The 23,128-nt window shown below is 46.1% G+C and overlaps 1 protein-coding gene across 1 annotated transcript in view; it reads left to right on the top strand.

Moving 5' to 3' along the window:
- Positions 1-21,507: 21,507 nt before the first annotated feature.
- Positions 21,508-23,128, top strand: part of CABP1 (calcium binding protein 1) — a 38,168-nt gene continuing 36,547 nt past the window's right edge. Inside the window, exon 1 of the mRNA XM_088477932.1 lies at positions 21,508-22,416. Within this exon, the coding sequence (XP_088334058.1) occupies positions 21,616-22,416 (801 nt within the window). The 5' untranslated portion in view covers positions 21,508-21,615. The remainder of the gene's footprint in view (positions 22,417-23,128) is intronic.

Genomic DNA, 23,128 nt, shown 5'->3' with positions numbered 1-23,128 from the left:
GCGCTCTTGTCAGAGCGTCCGGCTCTGAATCAGGGCCTAAATCATATAAGAAAAACAGAGAGAGGTAGAAATACAACACTGATATACAGAGTGAAGCCGGGTACCATTAGACAATGTGCAAACGACGCAATGGTTGTCACGATATCCCTTGAACTCTAGAACAAATTATATAGGGCCTGATTCAGCTCGATCGCAGCTGCGTAATCACATGCAATGAAGCTGGGAAAATATGCTAATGCCTTCCACTGCTCAGCCAGCATAGAGACGGCTACTACTACCTTCTCACATCGTAATACCTCGCAGTCCTGCGTATACATCGGTAACATCGGAGCACATCGGCCCCTCATGCACAATTACAGCAGGTCTGACCAGCTGCAGAAATTGCAAGTTTCGTCGCACGCAGTGAGTACTCGGCTGCGTAGGCAATCGCAGTGGCTAATTTATGCACGCCCATAAAATGGCGTTCAAACAGACATGCACGTCTGCGTTTCTTTGGCCCTTTCCCCCGTCACCACCCCCAAAAGCTCACAGCCTGTCACTCACTCTGTGATGGATTCCTGTCTCCGTACGTAATCGCAGTGTGAACGCTACGCACACGCAATCTGGCTTATACGCATGTGCAATGGCTAACAATCACTCAATCTGTGTACACAGTTGCAATTGCGATCCATGCTCAATCAGGCTCATAGTGCATATACATTGTGCAATCCTTCAAATACCCGAACAATATATCTTGCATTGCTTGGTCGTTAGATCGTTAACTATATAACATTAACATACTGCCTGGTCAATCGATAGTGCGTACACACTGCACGATTTGCTCAAAATCGTTAACGATATCATCAGCTTGGCCTGCACTACAGGCAGATCTGAAGATGTGATGAACAACTTATAGGAGCTCGCAATAGTGTGTACACACACTGGACGATTTGTCGTTCTGATTAATCGGAAATCGTGAAAGCATCCAACATATGGTCTAATGTGTACCCAGCTTGAGAGATAAAGGAAGGGAGCAGACAGAGAATGGAAAGATTGGAAGTAACAGATAGAATGTGACTCTCTAGACTAGAGTAGAGTGCTGCCATCTGACACTAGAAATTGGAAGTCGGCTACACTTGTTCTGTTATGTCTATATTATGTTTCAGACACACATTAAACAAATAAAAGGGTTATCTCTATCATCCTCTCCATCCTAATGACGCATACACACTAGACGATAAGTTGGACTTTATGAATGATAACGATATCATTATCGATCATCGCGTTCAATACCGTCCAGTGTGTATGCAAGACATCGTTAACGATGCGCACTCCCGCGGATCGTTAATGATGTCTTTCATCTCTGTACTTGCAGGGCAACCTGACGATATAGTCAGTTTCTGCAAGTACCGGGATGAGGGAGGGTGCCGTCACTGAACGATATCATTATCGTTCAGTGTGTATGCCTAAAGTTGTTAACGACATTAAGCTCGGCAGTGCAGGGGAAACACTTAATGATATCGCTCATGGAGCATATCGCTAAGTGTGTATGAGCCTTTAGCTTTGTTACATATTTATCCTAATTCTATACCGTTATATCATCGTTATGTACTTGGGCATATTTGCATTGTGGCTCGCGGTGCATTAGCTCAATGTTGGAAGCAGCTTTTACCCCCCCCCCTTTCTATCAGAGCCAAAATCACTCCCACAGACATCACTAGTGAAGTCAGTGGGGCCGGCCCCAGACGGTAGGCGTTCCCATGGCATGTCTGGCAGCCACGCCCCCGGCACGCCCACCAAAGGGGGCGTGCTGTCAATCACCATCGACAGCACGCCCCCTTTGGTGCGAGACCCGGAGCGACAGCTTGGCTGTCGCTATCCGGGTCTCGCGCATGCGCACGACGGAGCTCCCTCCATCGCGGGCATGCACATTTGAGTACCATCGACCCGCTTGCGAGCGTCCTGCGCTCGCGAGCGAGTCTGAATGAGACCCAGAGTCTCTCTGCATGTTTCTGGGAGTTCTGATGAGCATGCTGGAGGGTTTAATTTTATTGACCATTTAAATTTTTTTCCCGTGAATGGATGGGTAGGGGCACCAGTGCATTGCTTTGCCCAGGGCCCACACTGCTGTTAAGACAACCCTGCCTCTACCTGTATTGGTACCTCCCCTTTCTGTTCCCAATGCCTCCCCTTTACAAGTTTTATTTGTGGCCACATTTATTATTACAATGTATATATTTATGTATTCACTATGTGTGAATACACAGTTTGAGCACCAGCAGCCATCTATCTGCTCCCCCCTCCCCCAGCTCTCCACTCCCCCCACCAATTCCCTGCTCCCCCCTTCCCCAGCCATCTCTCTGTGCCCTCCTTCCCCATGCCCCTGTAGTAGTGCCCATATAACAATGTCCCTATCGTAATGCACCTGTGCCCATATGGTAACGCCCCCATAGTAATGCCCCTGTAGTAGTCCCCATATGGAAATGACCCCATAGTAATGCCCCTGCAGCACCCATAATGTAATGCCCCATTAGTAATACCCCTGTAGTGCCCGTGGGGAGAGCCGGAAGCTGGACTTCAGGGGAGAACTCCAGCCTCCGGCTACCGCACAGTCCGCATCGTGCACTGAGCTGAGCAGTCTGTGTGCAGCCAGTGCTGTGATCGGAGCCTGTGTAATGCGCTCTGCGCTCTCCGTGCATTACACAGGCTCCAATCACAGCACAGGCTGAACACAGACTGCTCATGATGTGCATGATGCAGACTGTCTGTGCTAGGAGGGGGGGGTGGGGGCAATCACTCCAATCGCCCCCCCCCCCCCCTGGATACGCCACTGGGCCCTCTGAGCTTTTTTCTGTTAGCATCATCTGGCTAGCAGGGTGCCTAGAATGGCATCCTGCAGCCAGAATCTATGCAGCAGTGCTGCCAGGAGCGTCCTTAGAACGCTTCAGATGGTCACACCGCTGCCCTTACAGCTCCCCGGAGCATCCTCAGGATGATCCGGGCGTTGCTGTAATCACCGCTGATTGTGGCCCGCCCCTGTGACATCACACAGAGGGGGCATGGTCTGCCCTGGGCCCGCGAATAATGTTATATATATCAAAATGGCCCTTGGCAGAAAAAAGGTTCCCCACCCCTGTTGTAGAGGAACAGAACATGGAGCAGAGTATGCTCATTTACACTACTTACAATGTTGCCCCCATGGACTCCAGGGAGTGCAGGTTACTCTTTTGCATCCTGCCCACTTCCTAGTCATATGGGTAGAACAGGGTATAATGATGAGATTCTAAGCATATGGTATCAGCATGGCTTTACCACATCTGTGTGATGTGCTGATTGTGCCACCTGCATCTTCCCATCCGAAACTCTTCCTGAGGGGAGTAAAAAGAAGTTGTTAATATTATTATCCTTTTTTTATGGTGCTTCAAGTGTTCTGCAGCACCTTACAAATAGGCAAAACAAAACTTACAGTACAAACAGTAGAAAGCAATGCAGGACAAGGACATGGTTTATAAAATTGCTGCATCCGCGATAATAACACTCAAATAAGCGACAGCAACCAAGTGTTAGGTGCCTTTGTAGGTAGTATATGATAGCATAAGTAAGTTAAAGGAAAAGCACATGAGGGAAGAGGGCCCTGCTCGTGAGAGCTTACATGCAGGGCCAGATTACCAATGGGGTGGACAGAGCATCACCATGACAACATGATTATGACTAGCTGCCTACACATTCAGTTATAAATCATCATCAGTATAAAATCTAGTTTTCTCACAAAATGATGAAAGTTTTCCATTTACTTAGGGAGACACTGGAGCTTATAGTGTAGGGTGTATATACGCCCACATGGCACTCGCCACACCCACATAACACTGGTCACTGCTCCTCCCCTTTTTTAGTAAAGGCCCTGGATTATTTTCAGCTCCAGACCCATGCAGACGTGATGACGAGCCTGCTAACATTCCAAAGTCAAAGAAGTAGGCAAGTATGCATATACATGCCATCTGCACAGTGCTGTGTGAGTGTTTCTGTATTCCTTATACAGTGTATATATATATATATATATATATATATATATATATATATATATACACACACACACACACAGGTGACAGGGCCAAAATAACATCATAAGGGAGGAAAAGCTCCTATGACAGTTGTGGGGCTAGGGGAAGGGGCAGTTGGGGTTAGGCACCACTAGGGGGAGGTTAGGGTTAGGCACCCCCCTGGGAGGGTTAGGTTTAAGGTGTGGGAAGGGGGGGTTAGGTTTAGGCACCCCCGGGGGGACTTAGGGTTAGGCACCCCTAAGGAAGGGTTAGGGGGAGGGAGAGGGGTAGGGATAGGGTACTTACTTTAGCCTTCAAGATTCTGCTTGTTCGGGCTTCCGGCGTCAGCATTGCATTGCACATATCTCCTGTATGTACGTGCTACACCACCGGATGCGGGAGCCAATCAAACAAACCTGCCCCAATATTGGTCGAACATCTGAAAAAAACAGTGTTGGTGAGGAAACACTGGCGCCTCATCATTGCAGGGTTACCCAACGATCATCAGAAAACCATCAATGGTTCAAGTGACACATCTTTCCATTTCAATCCCTTCTTCCAATCATTAGTTCTCATGTCTGCATTTATTTTGTCTACCTTATGGGCCTGATTCAGAGTCACACTCTATGCCGATATGAGCGCAGTTGGCTACATGCATCGGAGTCGCACTGCGCATTTTTTTCCCGATTGTTACCGCACTACGAGATGAAGAATGAATTTTGACGCAGGGAGTGTGTTTTTTTAGTGGGAGTTCCTGGGAGGTAACAGGGCAGGTGGCTAGGCAGACGTGCACATGTTGTGGGCTTGTCGCTGACAGCTGCTGCATCTCAGGATGCACAACCGCTCACACAGGACACCATACACAGAGTACCGGCATCCGTCAAACTTTCAATGATGCTTCTGATGGTTCCATGATGATGCATCGTAAGGAAGCACCGAGACTGATTTTCAATAGCGCAAGTAGCTGCAAGTGAGCATCTCAGTTTTGGAGAAATTGGCTGAGGCATTAGCATAAGATGTACATGTGACTCTGAATCAGGCCCTCTATGTCTAATCAGGCCCTCTATGTCTATGGGGGTCATTCAGACCCGCTCGCGAGCGGCAGTACGCTCGCAAGCGGGTCGATGTTCCCCACTGCGCATGCGCACGACGGAGGGAGCTCCGTCGTGCGCATGCGCGAGACCCGGGGAGCGACGGGCTTTCCATCGCTCCGGGTCTCGCTGTTGATGTTGATTGACAGCACGCCCCCTTTGGTGGGCGTGCCGGGGGTGTGCCTGCCAGACGGAGGCGTTCCCATGGGAACGCCTACCGTCTGAAGCCGGCCCCACTGACATCACTAGTGATGTCAGTGGGAGTGATTTTGGCTCTGATAGAGCCAAAATCACTCCAGGGCTTGTGGCAGGGAGACCCTACCGCAGGGTCTCCGTCGCAAGTCCGATGGTCGCGATGGTCAAGACCATCGCGACCATCATCATAGACGCTATACATCATCACCCACAGCTATACAAGCGTCCAGGAGGCCGCTCCATTTTCATGGAGGAGGGCCCTGATTCAGAGCGAGCGCTCTGGTCAGAGCGTTCAGCTCTGAATCAGGCTCTATGTTTTATGTACTGTCCTCACTGTCTGAAGCTATGGAGTATTGTGGCACCTTACAAATCAGCAATAATAATAATACATACATATAGAGCCTTATGCTCACACAACCGGCCAATGTGTTTTCTTCTGTGCATGCATCTGGGAGGCACCACACATTAGTCCCTATATTGTACATACAGAGTCGCAGTACAGATTTGGATGCACAGTAGTAAGGGGCGTGCCTTGTGATTGGGAAGTAAAGGGGATGGCCAAAAAGATGTTGCACCTTATGGGAGTGTCGTTGAAAGCGTTTACGTACAAAGACGCGTAACCGCTCACAATACTCAGGTGGAGAGACTGCATAGGGAGTTTGGATGGTGCTTCTAAAGACACACCAGTGTCTATGGATGCTGACAGTGGGTGTCTCAGTTCTTGCACATTCAGATGCATGGATGTACATCAGGGAAGAACTGTGTAGCAGCAATAGTATAATGACACAGGTGTGACTGCAGCAATAGTATAATGACACAGGTGTGACTGCAGCAATAGTATAATGACACAGGTGTGACTGCAGCAATAGTATAATGACACATGTGTGACTGCAGCAATAGTATAATGACACAGGTGTGACTGCAGCAATAGTATAATGACACAGGTGTGACTGCAGCAATAGTATAATGACACAGGTGTGACTGCAGCAATAGTATAATGACACAGGTGTGACTGCAGCAATAGTATAATGACACAGGTGTGACTGCAGCAATAGTATAATGACACAGGTGTGACTGCAGCAATAGTATAATGACACAGGTGTGACTGCAGCAATAGTATAATGACAGGTGTGACTGCAGCAATAGTATAATGACACAGGTGTGACTGCAGCAATGGTATAATGACACAGGTGTGACTGCAGCAATGGTATAATGACACAGGTGTGACTGCAGCAATAGTATAATGACACAGGTGTGACTGCAGCAATAGTATAATGACACAGGTGTGACTGCAGCAATAGTATAATGACACAGGTGTGACTGCAGCAATAGTATAATGACACATGTGTGACTGCAGCAATAGTATAATGACACAGGTGTGACTGCAGCAATAGTATAATGACACATGTGTGACTGCAGCAATAGTATAATGACACAGGTGTGACTGCAGCAATAGTATAATGACACAGGTGTGACTGCAGCAATAGTATAATGACACAGGTGTGACTGCAGCAATAGTATAATGACACAGGTGTGACTGCAGCAATAGTATAATGACACAGGTGTGACTGCAGCAATAGTATAATGACAGGTGTGACTGCAGCAATAGTATAATGACACAGGTGTGACTGCAGCAATGGTATAATGACACAGGTGTGACTGCAGCAATAGTATAATGACACAGGTGTGACTGCAGCAATAGTATAATGACACAGGTGTGACTGCAGCAATAGTATAATGACACAGGTGTGACTGCAGCAATAGTATAATGACACAGGTGTGACTGCAGCAATAGTATAATGACACAGGTGTGACTGCAGCAATAGTATAATGACACAGGTGTGACTGCAGCAATAGTATAATGACACATGTGTGACTGCAGCAATAGTATAATGACACAGGTGTGACTGCAGCAATAGTATAATGACACAGGTGTGACTGCAGCAATAGTATAATGACATGTGTGACTGCAGCAATAGTATAATGACATGTGTGACTGCAGCAATAGTATAATGACAGGTGTGACTGCAGCAATAGTATAATGACACAGGTGTGACTGCAGCAATAGTATAATGACACAGGTGTGACTGCAGCAATAGTATAATGACACAGGTGTGACTGCAGCAATAGTATAATGACACAGGTGTGACTGCAGCAATAGTATAATGACACAGGTGTGACTGCAGCAATAGTATAATGACACAGGTGTGACTGCAGCAATAGTATAATGACACAGGTGTGACTGCAGCAATAGTATAATGACACAGGTGTGACTGCAGCAATAGTATAATGACACAGGTGTGACTGCAGCAATAGTATAATGACACAGGTGTGACTGCAGCAATAGTATAATGACAGGTGTGACTGCAGCAATAGTATAATGACACAGGTGTGACTGCAGCAATAGTATAATGACACAGGTGTGACTGCAGCAATAGTATAATGACACAGGTGTGACTGCAGCAATAGTATAATGACACAGGTGTGACTGCAGCAATAGTATAATGACACAGGTGTGACTGCAGCAATAGTATAATGACACAGGTGTGACTGCAGCAATAGTATAATGACACAGGTGTGACTGCAGCAATAGTATAATGACACAGGTGTGACTGCAGCAATAGTATAATGACAGGTGTGACTGCAGCAATAGTATAATGACACAGGTGTGACTGCAGCAATAGTATAATGACACAGGTGTGACTGCAGCAATAGTATAATGACACAGGTGTGACTGCAGCAATAGTATAATGACAGGTGTGACTGCAGCAATAGTATAATGACAGGTGTGACTGCAGCAATAGTATAATGACACAGGTGTGACTGCAGCAATAGTATAATGACACAGGTGTGACTGCAGCAATAGTATAATGACACAGGTGTGACTGCAGCAATAGTATAATGACAGGTGTGACTGCAGCAATAGTATAATGACACAGGTGTGACTGCAGCAATAGTATAATGACACAGGTGTGACTGCAGCAATAGTATAATGACACAGGTGTGACTGCAGCAATAGTATAATGACACAGGTGTGACTGCAGCAATAGTATAATGACACAGGTGTGACTGCAGCAATAGTATAATGACACAGGTGTGACTGCAGCAATAGTATAATGACAGGTGTGACTGCAGCAATAGTATAATGACACATGTGTGACTGCAGCAATAGTATAATGACACAGGTGTGACTGCAGCAATAGTATAATGACACAGGTGTGACTGCAGCAATAGTATAATGACACAGGTGTGACTGCAGCAATAGTATAATGACACAGGTGTGACTGCAGCAATAGTATAATGACACAGGTGTGACTGCAGCAATAGTATAATGACACAGGTGTGACTGCAGCAATAGTATAATGACACAGGTGTGACTGCAGCAATAGTATAATGACACAGGTGTGACTGCAGCAATAGTATAATGACACAGGTGTGACTGCAGCAAAAGAATCAGCCGCAGCTAACTCAGCATCAGTCCCAAAATTGTCTATCTGTGTCCAAAGCCCCAAAATAAAAGTGGCGGCCTGTTCGGGAGAAATACCTGGTCACACTGCTGGCTTGAGGTAATGTCTCACGTTGATGTGTTATTGCTTTTACAAAAATTTTTTAAAGATGGCATGTCCCTACATTTTTTATGTAAGTGTTAGTGGTGAATATCAGCCCCCATTGCATTCATTTTTCTAATATGGGGACAGTGAGAAAATATCTAAGAAACAAAATGTGGCAGCATAATGACTCTTGTTGTCTTCTCTTCCCTTTTCTTAATGTATATTTTCATACAACTCTGTGGCTATCTCTTGCCTACCTCTTCTCTGTCTCTACAGGTCTGAATACGTTAAACTCACTTCATTCCCCAAGGCCTTAGATAGAGTGACAATTCCGGAGCTTTCTATAAGGGGTGGAGAATCTGCAGGCAGCTATTTATAGACAGCTGAGCACAGGTTGCAGACACCGATGTTCGTGTGTGTGTGTGTGTGTGTGTGTGTGTGTTTGTATGTGTGTGTGTATGTGTTCATTTAGTGTCTACACGGCAGGCACATAGCTCCACACACCTGAATGCATGATCACATGATTGATGACACAAGCCGCGTGAGCACGCATTCCCTTGTCCTCATTGAGGCTCCCTGGTCTTTTCCTCTGGCAATTGGAACTGGCGGGTTGCCAGGCAGTCTGTGCCTTTATACAGATAATAACATGCTAAAGAAGCAGTGATTATACTCACACAAATCACATAACTATACCCTATGCTTGTGTCTTCTCTCTAATCTAAGGCTTCCCAACCTTTTTCAGCCTGGGACTTGGGAGTCAGCATCAGAAAGTATGGTACAGCTTGGAATAGTAGCGCAATACGTTTCTGTCTAGTCCTAGTTAAAATACAACTTTTTGTTACAGTATGAATAATATAAAAATTTGATTTATATGTTTTACTTAAATGTTAAAGTATATAATAGTGTCTTGCACACATTTTTATAGGTCATAACCCACAGGTTAAGAGCTAGTGACCTACCGTACTCTGACACAAATATGCATGTTATCTGTCATATGTATCTGTCAGTCCTTGTTTTAATTGTGTCTCCTTTAACAGCTCCTCTGTGTTTCTTCATCCAGGAAGTGAAGTGCACAGTGGGCATTGGTGGAGGAAAAGTACATCAATGGCCAGCTGGATTGTTAAATGGAGAAACCCTGAAATCCTTTTGTTCTAGTTCTAGTCAGGGGTGCCGAGAGGGGAGGGGGAGCGGGTACTAAATACCCGGGCTTGCTGGAGGGGCCCGGCGGCACTGCTCCCACTCCCTCTTCCATCACAGCAGCCCAGCACACGCTGCTGTGTGCTGGGCTGCACTGGGAGACAGCTCGTGGCTGCTAAGAAGCAGCTACAGCAGTCTCCTATGCCTGGAGGGTTAGGATTCGGCTCTAGTAGGGACAGTTAAGGTTAGGCACTTACCCTGCTGGTTAGGTTTACGCACTAGGAGGGACCGTTAAGGTTAGGCACTTACCCTGCTGGTTAGGTTTGCGCACTAGGAGGGACGGTTAGAGTTAAGGTGCCTACACATTAGGCGATTTTTTACACAATCCGCCCAATTCCGACGCATCAGAACGACAGATCGTGTAAAATATGTCCTAATCGTGAGTGTCCACTCACGATCAAGATGCCGATGCGCGTACCCGCTGGTCGTAAATCTCTGTCACAATGCACTGGAATAATTAGGATGCACGATAGATCGTGGGCCAAATTGAATAGCTTTTAACACCAAATTGTGCCCACGACTGCCGGGGAGCTGCCGAGGGAGAAATCAGACACGATATCGGATCGTGACCAGATCGCCTAGTCTGTAGGCACCTTTAGGCACTTACCGGAGGGTTTGGATTAGGCACTAGGAGGGACAGTAAGGGTTAGGCACTTACCCTGATGGCTAGGGTTAGGCATTAGGGGCAGGGTTAGGGTGATGATTAGGGATAGAAAAAAAAACGTGTCAACTATTTTTGTGTCGACATTTTGACTCTGTCAACCTTTTGTACCTGTCTTCATCCATGTTGACATTTTGTGTGTCAACCTTTTGTCCCTGTCAACCTTTTTTCCTTGTCTACCTATCATTTGGGGTATATCTAGACATTGTCTATCTTTTTACTGTAGATCTTTTATACCAAACCCATTCACATATACCATACAGTGCACCCAGTTCATATGCCTATTATAGCGCTCGAAAGTTAACAATATACCACATTGTACTGCTGCCACTACACATGACACACAGTGCCCCAATACACATTATGCCAGACAGTGCATAGCGGGCAATTCCAGCCAATAAAGACAACTTTATGATCTGCGTGCAGTCAGGCTCCAGATTTGGGCCCCCTAAGCCTTTGGGCCCCATGGCACTCCCTGCACCCACTATACCTAAGCACATGCACCTGTGCATTTACCAGCACCCCCCACCCCCCTTCTCCCCACACACATGCACGCACACACACACTTTCAGGTTGTATTAAGCAGGATCTTTCCTCTCCTCTCATTTGTGCTACATACACTTATTAGTGTTGACAGCTTGTTTTTTTGTTTATTTATTTTTTAACTTTAATAATTTTTTATTGAAAGAAATTTTGATAGAGGTCAGGGCCGCCATCAGGGGGGGACTGCAGGAACTGGAGTCCCAGGCCCAGAAACTTAGCACAAAAGGGGGGGGGCCCGCTTCTACCACCCGCTCGCACCGCGCCCCCTCCCAGTCGTTTCCGTTTTTTTTTTTTATGTAGAGCAGCAACAGCACAGGTGTTGTCTCCGTCAGTTTAGATTGAGTCGATGAGCAGTCGGGCACTAGGACCAACCCGCAGTCACAGTGTCACATGAAGCCGGTAAGTTTAAACTAGGGATGTGCACCGGACCATTTATGCTGGATTTGGATTTGGCTCTGATTCGTCGTCCGGCTTTGGATTTTAATTTGCCAAACCTGCCGTGACTGGTTTTTGATTTGGATTTGGAATTTTTACAAAAATTGCCAAAAAAAGCTAATAATTTGGGCTTTTTTTTGTTCCTAGAGTATTATTAACCTCAATAACATTCATTTCCAGTCATTTACAGTCAATTTAGACCACCTCACAGTTCATAATATTATTTTCGCCATTATTGGTGAAGCCACAGTACTTGTGTGTTATGGACACACAGAGGGCTAAGGGCCAAGGAGTCACGGTGCTTTGATACACAGAGGGATACTGCTCAAGAAGTCACAGTGCTTTTAATTTATACAAAGAGGACTACTACCCAAGGAATCATGGTGCTTTTTATACACAGAAGGCTACTGCCCAAGGAGTCACGGTGCTTGTATACACAGAGGGCTAAGGCTCAAAGAGTCACAAGGCTTGTATACACAGAGGGCTAAGGCCCAAGGAGTTACGGTGCTTTTATACACAGTGGGTTACTCCCCAAGGAGTCACAGTGCTTTAACACACAGAGGGCTACTGCCCAAGGAGTCATGGTGCTTTTATAGACAGAGGGCTACTGCCCAAGGAGTCACGGTGCCTGTATACACAGAAGGCTAAGGCCCAATGTGTCACGGTGCTTGTATACACAGAGGGCTAAGCCCAAGGAGTCACGGTGCTTTAAATTTATACACAGAGGGTTACTGACCAAGGAGTCACGGTGCTTGTATACACAGACGGCTAAGATCCAAGGACTTACGGTGCTTGAATACACAGTGGGCCTGATTCAGAGCTGGACGCTATTTGCGCTCGCTCGTTCAGAAAAAAGGGGTGGCTATTCAAATGAACCATTCGCTCTTTGCGGTCTGTTCACGCCTCTAAGTCTGAACGAGCGAACAAAACTTGCGGTCGTTTTTTGGAAAACTACGCCCCCATGCCGCTCGCATCCTACGTCATGTCCGTTATTTATTAGATTAATCAAGTACATCGACCAGCGTATGAACTGCTCGCTATTCTTGTGGTTGGTTTTTCCTACCGCAATCATGCGAGCAGTTCTGACTATAAAATAACCCAGTGACGTGGTCAATGACGCTGCTGTATTAATTATGCACACCCATAAAACGCCCGTTTTTTACCTTTAAGCACGCCTGCGTTCTGATCTCCACTCCCCGTTTTCAAGCACCTTCCCCTGTTACCACCCACATACGCCTCCTCCTGTCACTCAAAATAGCAGGCATTCGCTATTTAGCGAACAAACGATTTTCGGCCGCACTGACTGGCTCGCGCATGCATATTACGATCCGTACGCATGCGCAGTTGTGGAAACATCGCTCTGAACGAATGAGCGGCCGCTTGCGAGCGGCTCTGAATCAGGCCCAGAGGTCTAAGGCCCAAGGAGTCACGGTGCCTGTATACACAGTGGGATACAGCACCAAAAAATTATTTTATTTTTTTTATTTTACTTTTTAAACTTTTAACTTTTTTGACCTCCAAAATACAGTCATGGATAAATATTAGTTGGAAATGGGAGATTCATTTAAACTAAATTGTGAAGGGTCCGACAAAGATGATTTAGATAAAAGAGCTGCGCCCTCTCCATCTATCACATATTCCTGCCAAGCTCTCCATTTCACCAATGGAGAAGAGGCAGAAGTGGAATATGGCATAGATTCTGTCTCCATCAAAAAATTAAAATGAATTTTATGAAACACTTTTATAATCGGAAAGGGGGGGTAAAAGCTGCTTCCAACATTGAGCTAATGCACCGCGAGCCACAATGCAAATATGCCCAAGTACATAACGATGATATAACGGTATAGAATTAGGATAAATATGTAACAAAGCTAAAGGCTCATACACACTTAGCGATATGCTCCATGAGCGATATCATTAAGTGTTTCCCCTGCACTGCCTAGCTTAATGTCGTTAACAACTTTAGGCATACACACTGAACGATAATGATATCGTTCAGTGACGGCACCCTCCCTCATCCCCGTACTTGCAGAACCTGACTATATCGTCAGGTTGCCCTGCAAGTACAGCAATGAAAGACATCATTAACGATCCGCGGGAGTGCGTATCGTTAACGATGTCTTGCATACACACTGGACGGTATTGAACGCGATGATTGATAATGATATCGTTATCATTCATTAAGTCCAACTTATCGTCTAGTGTGTATGCGTCATTAGGATGGAGAGGATGATAGAGATAACCCTTTTATTTGTTATTCTTTAATGTGTGTCTGAAACATAATATAGACATAACAGAACAAGTGTAGCCGGCTTCCAATTTCTAGTGTCAGATGGCAGCACTCTACTCTAGTCTAGAGAGTCACATTCTATCTGTTACTTCCAATCTTTCCATTCTCTGTCTGCTCCCTTCCTTTATCTCTCAAGCTGGGTACACATTAGACCATATGTTGGATGATTTCACGATTTCCGATTAATCAGAACGACAAATCGTCCAGTGTGTGTACACACTATTGCGAGCTCCTATAAGTTGTTCTTCACATCTTCAGATCTGCCTGTAGTGCAGGCCAAGCTGATGATATCGTTAACGATTTTGAGGAAATCGTGCAGTGTGTACGCACTATCGATTGACCAGACAGTATGTTAATGTTATATAGTTAACGATCTAACGACCAAGCAATGCAAGATATATTGTTCGGGTATTTGAAGGATTGCACAATGTATATGCACTATGGGCCTGATTGAGCATGGATCGCAATTGCAACTGTGTACACAGATTGAGTGATTGTTAGCCATTGCACATGCGTATAAGCCAGATTGCGTGTGCGTAGCGTTCACACTGCAATTACGTACGGAGACAGGAATCCATCACAGAGTGAGTGACAGGCTGTGAGCATTTGGGGGTGGTGACGGGGGAAAGGGCCAAAGAAACGCAGACGTGCATGTCTGTTTGAACGCCATTTTATGGGCGTGCATAAATTAGCCACTGCGATTGCCTACGCAGCCGAGTACTCACTGCGTGCGACGAGACTTGCAATTTCTGCAGCTGGTCAGACCTGCTGTAATTGTGCATGAGGGGCCGATGTGTTCCGATGTTACCGATGTATACGCAGGACTGCGAGGTATTACGATGTGAGAAGGTAGTAGTAGGCGTCTCTATGCTGGCTGAGCAGTGGAAGGCATTAGCATATTTTCCCAGCTTCATTGCATGTGATTACGCAGCTGCGATCGCAATTGTGATCGAGCTGAATCAGGCCCTATATAATTTGTTCTAGAGTTCAAGGGATATCGTGACAACCATTGCGTCGTTTGCACATTGTCTAATGGTACCCGGCTTCACTCTGTATATCAGTGTTGTATTTCTACCTCTCTCTGTTTCTCTTATATGATTTAGTTTGTATTTGTGCTGTCACTAACCCTTCATCCTCTTTTATTGTTATGTGCCATTTTCTAATCACAAGCTGCAATGAGTAAAGGGGAACATATAACACTAGGGGGTAAATTTACTAAAGTGAGAGTTTTTAGAAGTGAGTTTTAAAAGTGATGTTGCCCATAGCAACCAATCAGATTCTAGCTATTATCTTCTAGAAGGTGCTAGTTAAATGTTAAGTAGAATCTGATTGGTTGCTAACTCACTTCTAAAAACTCTCACTTTAGTAAATTTACCCCTAGCAGTCATATCCTAGACTCATGTCTAATAGTTTTCTATACAGTATGTGTATGTTTATGGATATATACATAGTCACTGCATTGCATGCATAATTTGTGTAAAGGTTGAGTACACATAATTGTTAGAATATGTTATGTATTATCAGGGGTACTGTGCAAACCTAGAGTATTTGTCTATTGATCTCAAAGGCTGACCAGTTCATTGTAATTCTGTACATATCAGTGACACTGGTTTAGTTTGTAGTCGTGTTCTATTCTTTAAACATCATTATTAAATCCCTGACTAGTCACATGCACACACCCACAGACATGTACTTTTATATGTGACATTATATGGCATTCTGTTTTAGGTTCATAGGTTAAACTCACATGAGGCTGCATGTAAGAGATCTAGTCATTCTGGGCCTGATTCAGACCCGCTCGCGAGCGCTGAGCGTCCGGCTCTGAATCAGGCCCTCAGCTCCTTATCGTTGTTTAAACAGTTTGATGAAAAACAGTATCACACATATTACCTACAACTATTAATGCATGCAACACTACGCTCATTATGACGTGTAGATCTAATCATTCTGCTCCTTATCGTTGTTTAAACAGTTTGATGAAAAACATGAAATCACACGTTATCTATAGCCAGTGGCATAGGCAGGGTCTCAAACCCCATAGTACCCCCTCTCCAACCACACACACACACGGTTGCCACGGGGAGAGGCTCTGGAGACTGAATCTACCCCTGTAACTGAAGCTGGGATTGCTATATCTGCTCAGCTTTGAATTAGGCTCACAGCTGTGCAGGAGCCTGCGGAGCGCCCAACAGATCGGCTGGCACCAGGAGCCCGAGCTCTGGTTGCTCCGCACATGCTCCGTATCTGGCTACAGCTATTAATGTATGCAACATTATACAACTGTCAATTTATGGAACAGTATGAAATGAGTAGTTTTAGTCATTCAGCTCACTATCTTGTTTAAAAGGTTTGATGAAAAATATATCACACATATTACATACATCTATAATTTTATATATACTGTGACAATCAAGTCATTGCAGAAAGGAAAAAATATGTCATTAATAATAATTCAAATATTGCTCAAATGATAACTGCCGAGGAATCACTAGGGTTGGTGTCACCCGGTGTTGTAGCTCATTTGTCACCCCCCACCCCCCCCACATTGGCCTTGTATCACACCACACGGAATCCTTAGTGCTGTTTTTGTACTATCACTAAATATATGTTAAATCAATGGGCAGCAAGAGTTTCCATTTGCAGATGGACAAACACTCGCATTACCTCTATGGAATGCCCCTTATTCAATCCCCCCAGTAGTAGTGCCCCTTATGCAATGCCCTCTGTAGATGTGCCCAATATGCAATGCCCCCTGTAGTAGTGCCCCTTTATGCAATGCCCTCTGTAGATGTGCCCAATATGCAATGCCCCCTGTATTAGAGCCCCATATGCTGTACCCCCAGTAGTGCCCCTTACACAGTTCCCCCAGTAGCGCCCATTATACTTTACCACCAGTAGCACTCCTTATGCAGTGCCCCATTAGTGCCCCTTATTCAGTGGGCCCAGCAATGCCCCTGATGCCGTGCCCCAGTAATGCCCCTTATGTTGTGCCCCCAGTAGTGCCCCTTATACAGCATCCCCAGTAGTGCGTCTTATACATTTCCCCTTATACAGTGCCCCCAGAAGTGCACCTTATACTGTTCCCCCAGTAGCGCCTCTAATGCAGTGCCCCCAGCAATACCCCTTATGCTGTGCCCCCAGTAACGCCTCTTATACAGTGCCCCAGCATTGCCCCTTAAGCTGTGCCCCCAGCAGTGCCCTTATACAGTGCCCCCAGTATTGCCTCTCTTATGCAGTGCCCCCAGAAATGCCCCTTCAGCTGTGTCCCCAGTAGCACCTCTTATGCAGTGCCCCTTAAGCTGTGCCTGGTGTGCCCCCAGTGGTGCCCTTATATGGTGCCCCCAGCAATGAAGCTATGCCCCCAGTAGTTCCCTTATACAGTGCCCCCAGTATTGCATCTCTTATGCAGTGCCCCCAGCAATGCCCCTTAAGCTGTGCCCCCTGTAGCGCCTCTTATGCAGTGCCCGGTGTGCTCCCAGTAGTGCCCTTATACAGTGCCCCCAGCAATGTCCCTTAAGCTGTGCTTCCAGCGCCCCTTATGCAGTGGCCCCGGTCCCCAGTAATCCCCCTTATGCTGTGCCACCCCTGTGCAGTGAGTCAGTACTTACCTCTGGGTGTGCCCGGGTGGGGTGCTCACTTGTCTTGAGTCCTTCTTCTGTTCTTGACACGCAGCACGCTCAGAGGCACCTAGTCCCTCCTCCTTCTCCCCACAGGCTGAGCGGCTCCCAGAAGAACAAGCGGAGCCGGCGTGCGCGATGACGTCATCGCGGCCGGCATCCAGAACCACACACAGGCACAGAGAGATTCTCTGTGCCTGTGTGTGGCTCTGGACGCCAGCCGCGGTGAGAGAATGTGCAGCTCACTCCGGCAGCGGCGCACAGAGCAGAGAGGACCAGCGTGCGGCAGGACGGACCTGCATACACATTAAAAAGTGTCTCCTCCGGCTCCAATAGCATGGTCGGCGGTGGTGCCGTGGGTGTGCGGCCCGTGGGTGTGACATGCTGCTCTTCTTGGTGTCACCCCCTTGAAGGGTGACACCCAGTGCGGGCCGCACCCCCCGCACCCCCCTAGTGACGCCACTGGATAACTGTATATATTAAACCAGTTTTTGTAAATGTAAGGTCATTGAGGGCTGGTAATCTGAGTGCCCTTTTGTTAGATTTTGTTATAGGAATTTCAAAGTTGATTGAATGTATAGCACATGGAAGGTGTTCATTAGCAGGTATATCATTGAGGTGTTCATTAGCAGGTATATCATTGAGTAGTTTCATTAAAATGTACAATCAATTATGGTAACATGTCAGCAGGAAAAGCAATTACCTGGACAGGATGGGTAGACAAAAGCTTTTTCATCTTTATCTGCATTTAGAGAACGTGAGTATGTTTACCTGTCTCCCAACACAGCAGGGGGTATTTCATTTCAAACAGCCATCTAACCAAATAAATGGTGTGACTAAACATAAAAAGGGATCAAAAACTTTATAATATTTTAACTGGTTTGACTAAAAATGTATATTTGCTCCACAGCTAGTAGCTAACAAACTCATAGAAATATACCTAAAGCCTGTACACTGGTCTGGTGTGATTTGGGTGTCACTAGGGCATGTGATTTGGGAGAAATTGAGTATCTAACCAATAATGTTGTTTACATTCATTTTTATAACTTAAATAATAGAGATTAGTGTGAACATACCATATTTCGTGTAGCTATTTCACAACTGAAATTATGTACAGTTATTTGTACTTAGGTTAAAAGTTACATGGGCAGACCCAGTATGTTTCCTGGTTTAATTAACAATTCATTAGTCATCATCAGGGACTGGGACATTACATCATTAGGGGGGGTGTGCAGATAAATGGTATGGCGGCCTTTTGGGGTTTTTTTGCAGATTTAGGGGATTTATTCTATGTTGAAGCCAGGACCTGCATTTTCCTGTCATGCCCTCGGCCAGAATAAGCTGAGTGTAATTCTATGGCTTACTCCTTTCATGAAATGGGAATTTCTGGGCAATTTCACGGAACTGGTCCATATTGTGGGAGTGTCATGGGAGTGTTATAGGCTTGTAGGCCAACTTCTGTGCTTTTTACGATGGCTCTTTTGCATGTGTTGTGCAATTATGACCCAGAGTGATTGCTATTATTATGTAGCGTTAGGGACGTCGGTGTAGAGGACCTTGTGGGGCCCGGTGCTTAACCAAATATATGCAACAAAGATCTCTGGATTTCTATTGTCATGTAGTATTCAAGTCTTTCTGATGGTTTCTTTTGCCGTGTGCTGGAGGCAGACTTTTGTCTTTTTTTTTCTGTACTTCAGAGTCAGCCTTTACAAGTACCTGTGAAAAACCATTAAGTTGATATAAGCAACTACTATTTGTATTGCTGTTCTGAGAGGCATAGATGGGACCACCATAGGGAGGGCGTGCTGGTTCCTGTAGTGCTATTTGGAGGTTTCTGGGATACCTCCTAGGTGAGTTGGCTCTCAACTTAAATATATTTATTCCTGAGCTATTATCATATGGCACAACTGTATGCAATTATGACCCAGGGGCCTATTCATCAACACTAAAATAACATTTTTAAGGACATTTTCCTTAAATAACGTTATTTTGGTATTCATGAACACACTTAGCACAGGAGATATCACTGATATCTCCTTGCTAAGCCCCCCTGCGTTAATTTCCACACTCCCCATACATTAGTATGGGGATATGGAAATTATGGTATTCATCAAATTCCGAAAATTACTAACTCACCGCATCTGTAGGCAGTGCTGCGCATGCGCTGGTTTTACAGATGTAACAGCGCATGCGCAGCACTCTTTCCAGCTGCGATAAGTTAGTGTAGTGAGGGAAAAGTATCTATTTCCCGAAAAGCTGTCATCGCAAAAATGACAGCTTTTCGGAATAGATACTTATGGAGAGGAGAAATTTATGAATTCCTCCTGTAATTAGGTAGAACTCCATGCCAGTTCTAAACCTAATTACCTCCATCTGTATTTTAGGTATAATGAATAGGCCCCCCCCAGAGTGGGTGCTAGAGACACCGGTACAGAGGAGCCTTGAGACGGCCCGGTGCTTAACCATGTATTTGCAAATATATGCAACAAAAATTGCTGAATTTCTATTCATGTAGTAGTCAAGCCTTTCTGCCGGTTTTATTTGCAGTGTGCTGGAGGGTAACTTTTTTTTAACTTTTTTGTAGTACAAAGTAATCCCCTTTATAAGCACCTGTGGAAAAACATTACGGTGATATGAGCAACCACTATTTTGTATTGCACCCAGCAGGGTGTAAGTGCTGATACTAATGATGATGGCTTGAGATGTGCCACCGCCTTCTCCATTTTCTGGGCACCTGCTGAGATTTTGTTAACAGCGGGTGCCCGGCAGCTCCCTCCCTGCAGCCGGGGTCTGGAGCTCACTCCTGAGCTCTGCCTTCTGGCTCCCGCAGTAGATGTAGGTGTCATGATGTCTCTCCCACAGTGCCAAGTGTGAGGAGCTGTCGGACAGCAGCGGGGATTCAGGTAAGTACTGTGTTGTGTTGTGTGACTGTGTGTCTTTATGTGTAAGGGGCACTACTACTGTGGGCATTGTAAATGATCACTACTACTGTGGGCATTGTATAATGGGCAGTTACTGTGGGCATAGTATTGGGGGCACTACTATGGTGGGAATTGTATAGGGGCACTATTGTGGGCATTGTATAGGGGCACTACTACTGTGGGCATTGCATAGGGGGCACTACTGTGGGCGTTGCGTGTAAGGGGCACTACTGTGTCTTGTAACGTGAATAAGGAACACTAGTATGTGGTGTAATCTGTAATGTTAATCAGGGGCACTATGTGCGGCATAATGTGAATAAGATTGTGCTACTGTGGGGCACAATTTGAATTGGGGGTACTATTGTGTGGCCACGCCCCTTCGCCCCTTTCTTGTAAGACCATGCCCCTTCTTACAGGCTGTTTCTTTATAAAAGATGGGAGGGAGGGAGCAAATTTATAGTTTGCAGGGGGGCGCTGAACACCCTAGCACCAGTCCTAGCTGAGGGCAGAAAACAGTGGTAGGGCCGGCCCACTGCACGTTAACAAACGGATAATGGACATAGATGTGCAGATACTTGCATTAGCATAAAATAGCAAGCAGGCTGTTGCAGCCAAATGGAAAAGAGGCTGCAGATGTATCCGACTCAGAATCAGGTTGCTAATATGTAGCAGACATCACTTTTATAGAGGGCTGAAATGATGATTGCAGAGTATACAGAATGGACACAACAGAACAATTGTGCTATATCGATGATAACAGATTCTTGTAGTACCTTGACAAGAATGATGATCTTTCATATATGAGGGCTTAGCTCTTATTTAAAGAAAGTTACGTGTGACGCTACTCTCCTTGTTTATGGCTCTGTCTCCAACCAGTTCTCTCCACTGTGCTAGTGTGCTGCCCACCACCTTCTCCCTCCTCCGCCCCGCCCATCCCTCCTCAGTACAGCCACCGCCTCTTCCCATTCACGCTGTGTGCTGGAGCTGTCCCCGGCACTGTGGTGCTGAGCAGCCGGGCTCAGTGTAACATCAGCAGCTCTCGGACCCTCCGTGCTCTAAGCAGCCTATGGCAGGAAGCGAGCAGGGTGCACAGGCATGAGCGAGCCCAGCAGCTCCCTGCTCAGTGCGGGGGAGACCCGGAGACCTCACCATAGATACCAGCTGCCCCATGAGGCTGATCCCAGCTTCAGGAGGCCTCTTTGTCATCCCCGGGATATTGGACTTGCTGGGGGAAGGAGACGTCAGTCCCCACGGGCCACCGAGAGCCCCCCCATAATGAGAAGACTTCCTGAGCAGGAGGGAAGCAGAAGAACTAGGCACCCCAGTAACCCACATTATCACCAGTACCCCGATAGTCACCACCGGCATTCTTCCATTTACTCCCAGTATCCTTCCAATAACTACCAGTCCAGCAGCCCACCTCTGGATCACCACAGTCGTATTCAGCACCACCCCAATTACCAAAGTCATCATCAGCATACCCCCACTCACCACCCTCACCATGGTCATACTCAAAGCACCAATGTCCCTGGACACATGATGCCACCCAGCTACAGGCACTCTCCCAGCCCCAAGCAGCAATCCCCTAGCCCCAGACACCATGTTCACAGCCCTAGGCAGCACCAGTCCAGCTATAGGGACTACCCAACTAGTCACAGGGAGCACACACCTAGCCCAAAACAGATCATCTCTCCTAGTCACAGGGAGCAACCAGAGAGCAACCACGAGCAGAGGGCAAGAAGGAAGGAGCCTGGGAAGGGTCCAGAGGCTGCCTCCACCCAGCAGCCTGCAGCCAATAACCTTCCCCCGACCAAAAGCAGTGACAGCGACCCTGAGCCGGACTCCGAGCCTCTGTTTGTGGAGCTGCACCCCATCCTTAGCTCTGTGTTTGGGCAGGTGAGTGTCTTTCACTCGTTGATTGTTCATCTTGCCCCAACATAACCCAATCCTGTTTTCTTTCTTCTGTGCTCTCACCTGTCTCCTTTGTTGTGTAATAGCCTCTCTGTGATGGCACTAATTGGCCCCACTATACCCTTTCTGGCACGATATGTCTCACTGCGTCCCCAACCTGTCTCAGAATAATCTGATTTCCAAACATGACAGGACTGTGATTTTGCAGAGTAGTATGTATAATATTGCACACATGGCCACATGGACATTACTGCTTATACGCACCTACTTGGGAAGGTTACTGCTGTTATTTCTACTCGTCAATTAGATGCTTTTTGTGGCGCATTAATGTTCTGATCCTTGCCGACCCTTGTGCTGCCCCCTCCAGGAAGTTCTGATCCTGCCCCTGTATCTCCACATACGGCAGTTCTGTATAAAGGTGTCAGCCAGTTGTGCCATGGTGTAATACATTATTTATATAACTGCCTGCAAGAATAGTTTGCAAATAGATAAAAGTATCAAATAAACAAAATAAATATTCCTTGTTAGCAAATGTAAGATTTATTTTATTTATTATTTATTACCAGTTATTTATGTAGCGCACACATATTCCGCAGCGCTTTACAGAGCATATTTGGCCATTCACATCAGTCCCTGCCCCAGTGGAGCTTACACTCTATATTCCCTATCACATGTATACGCACACACATACAAACTA

The sequence above is a fragment of the Taudactylus pleione genome, unplaced genomic scaffold (genome assembly GCF_031769625.1).
Source record: "Taudactylus pleione unplaced genomic scaffold, aTauple2 ptg000205l, whole genome shotgun sequence".
Taxonomy (NCBI): domain Eukaryota; kingdom Metazoa; phylum Chordata; class Amphibia; order Anura; family Myobatrachidae; genus Taudactylus; species Taudactylus pleione.
This window is presented reverse-complemented; position numbering and strand designations above follow the sequence as displayed.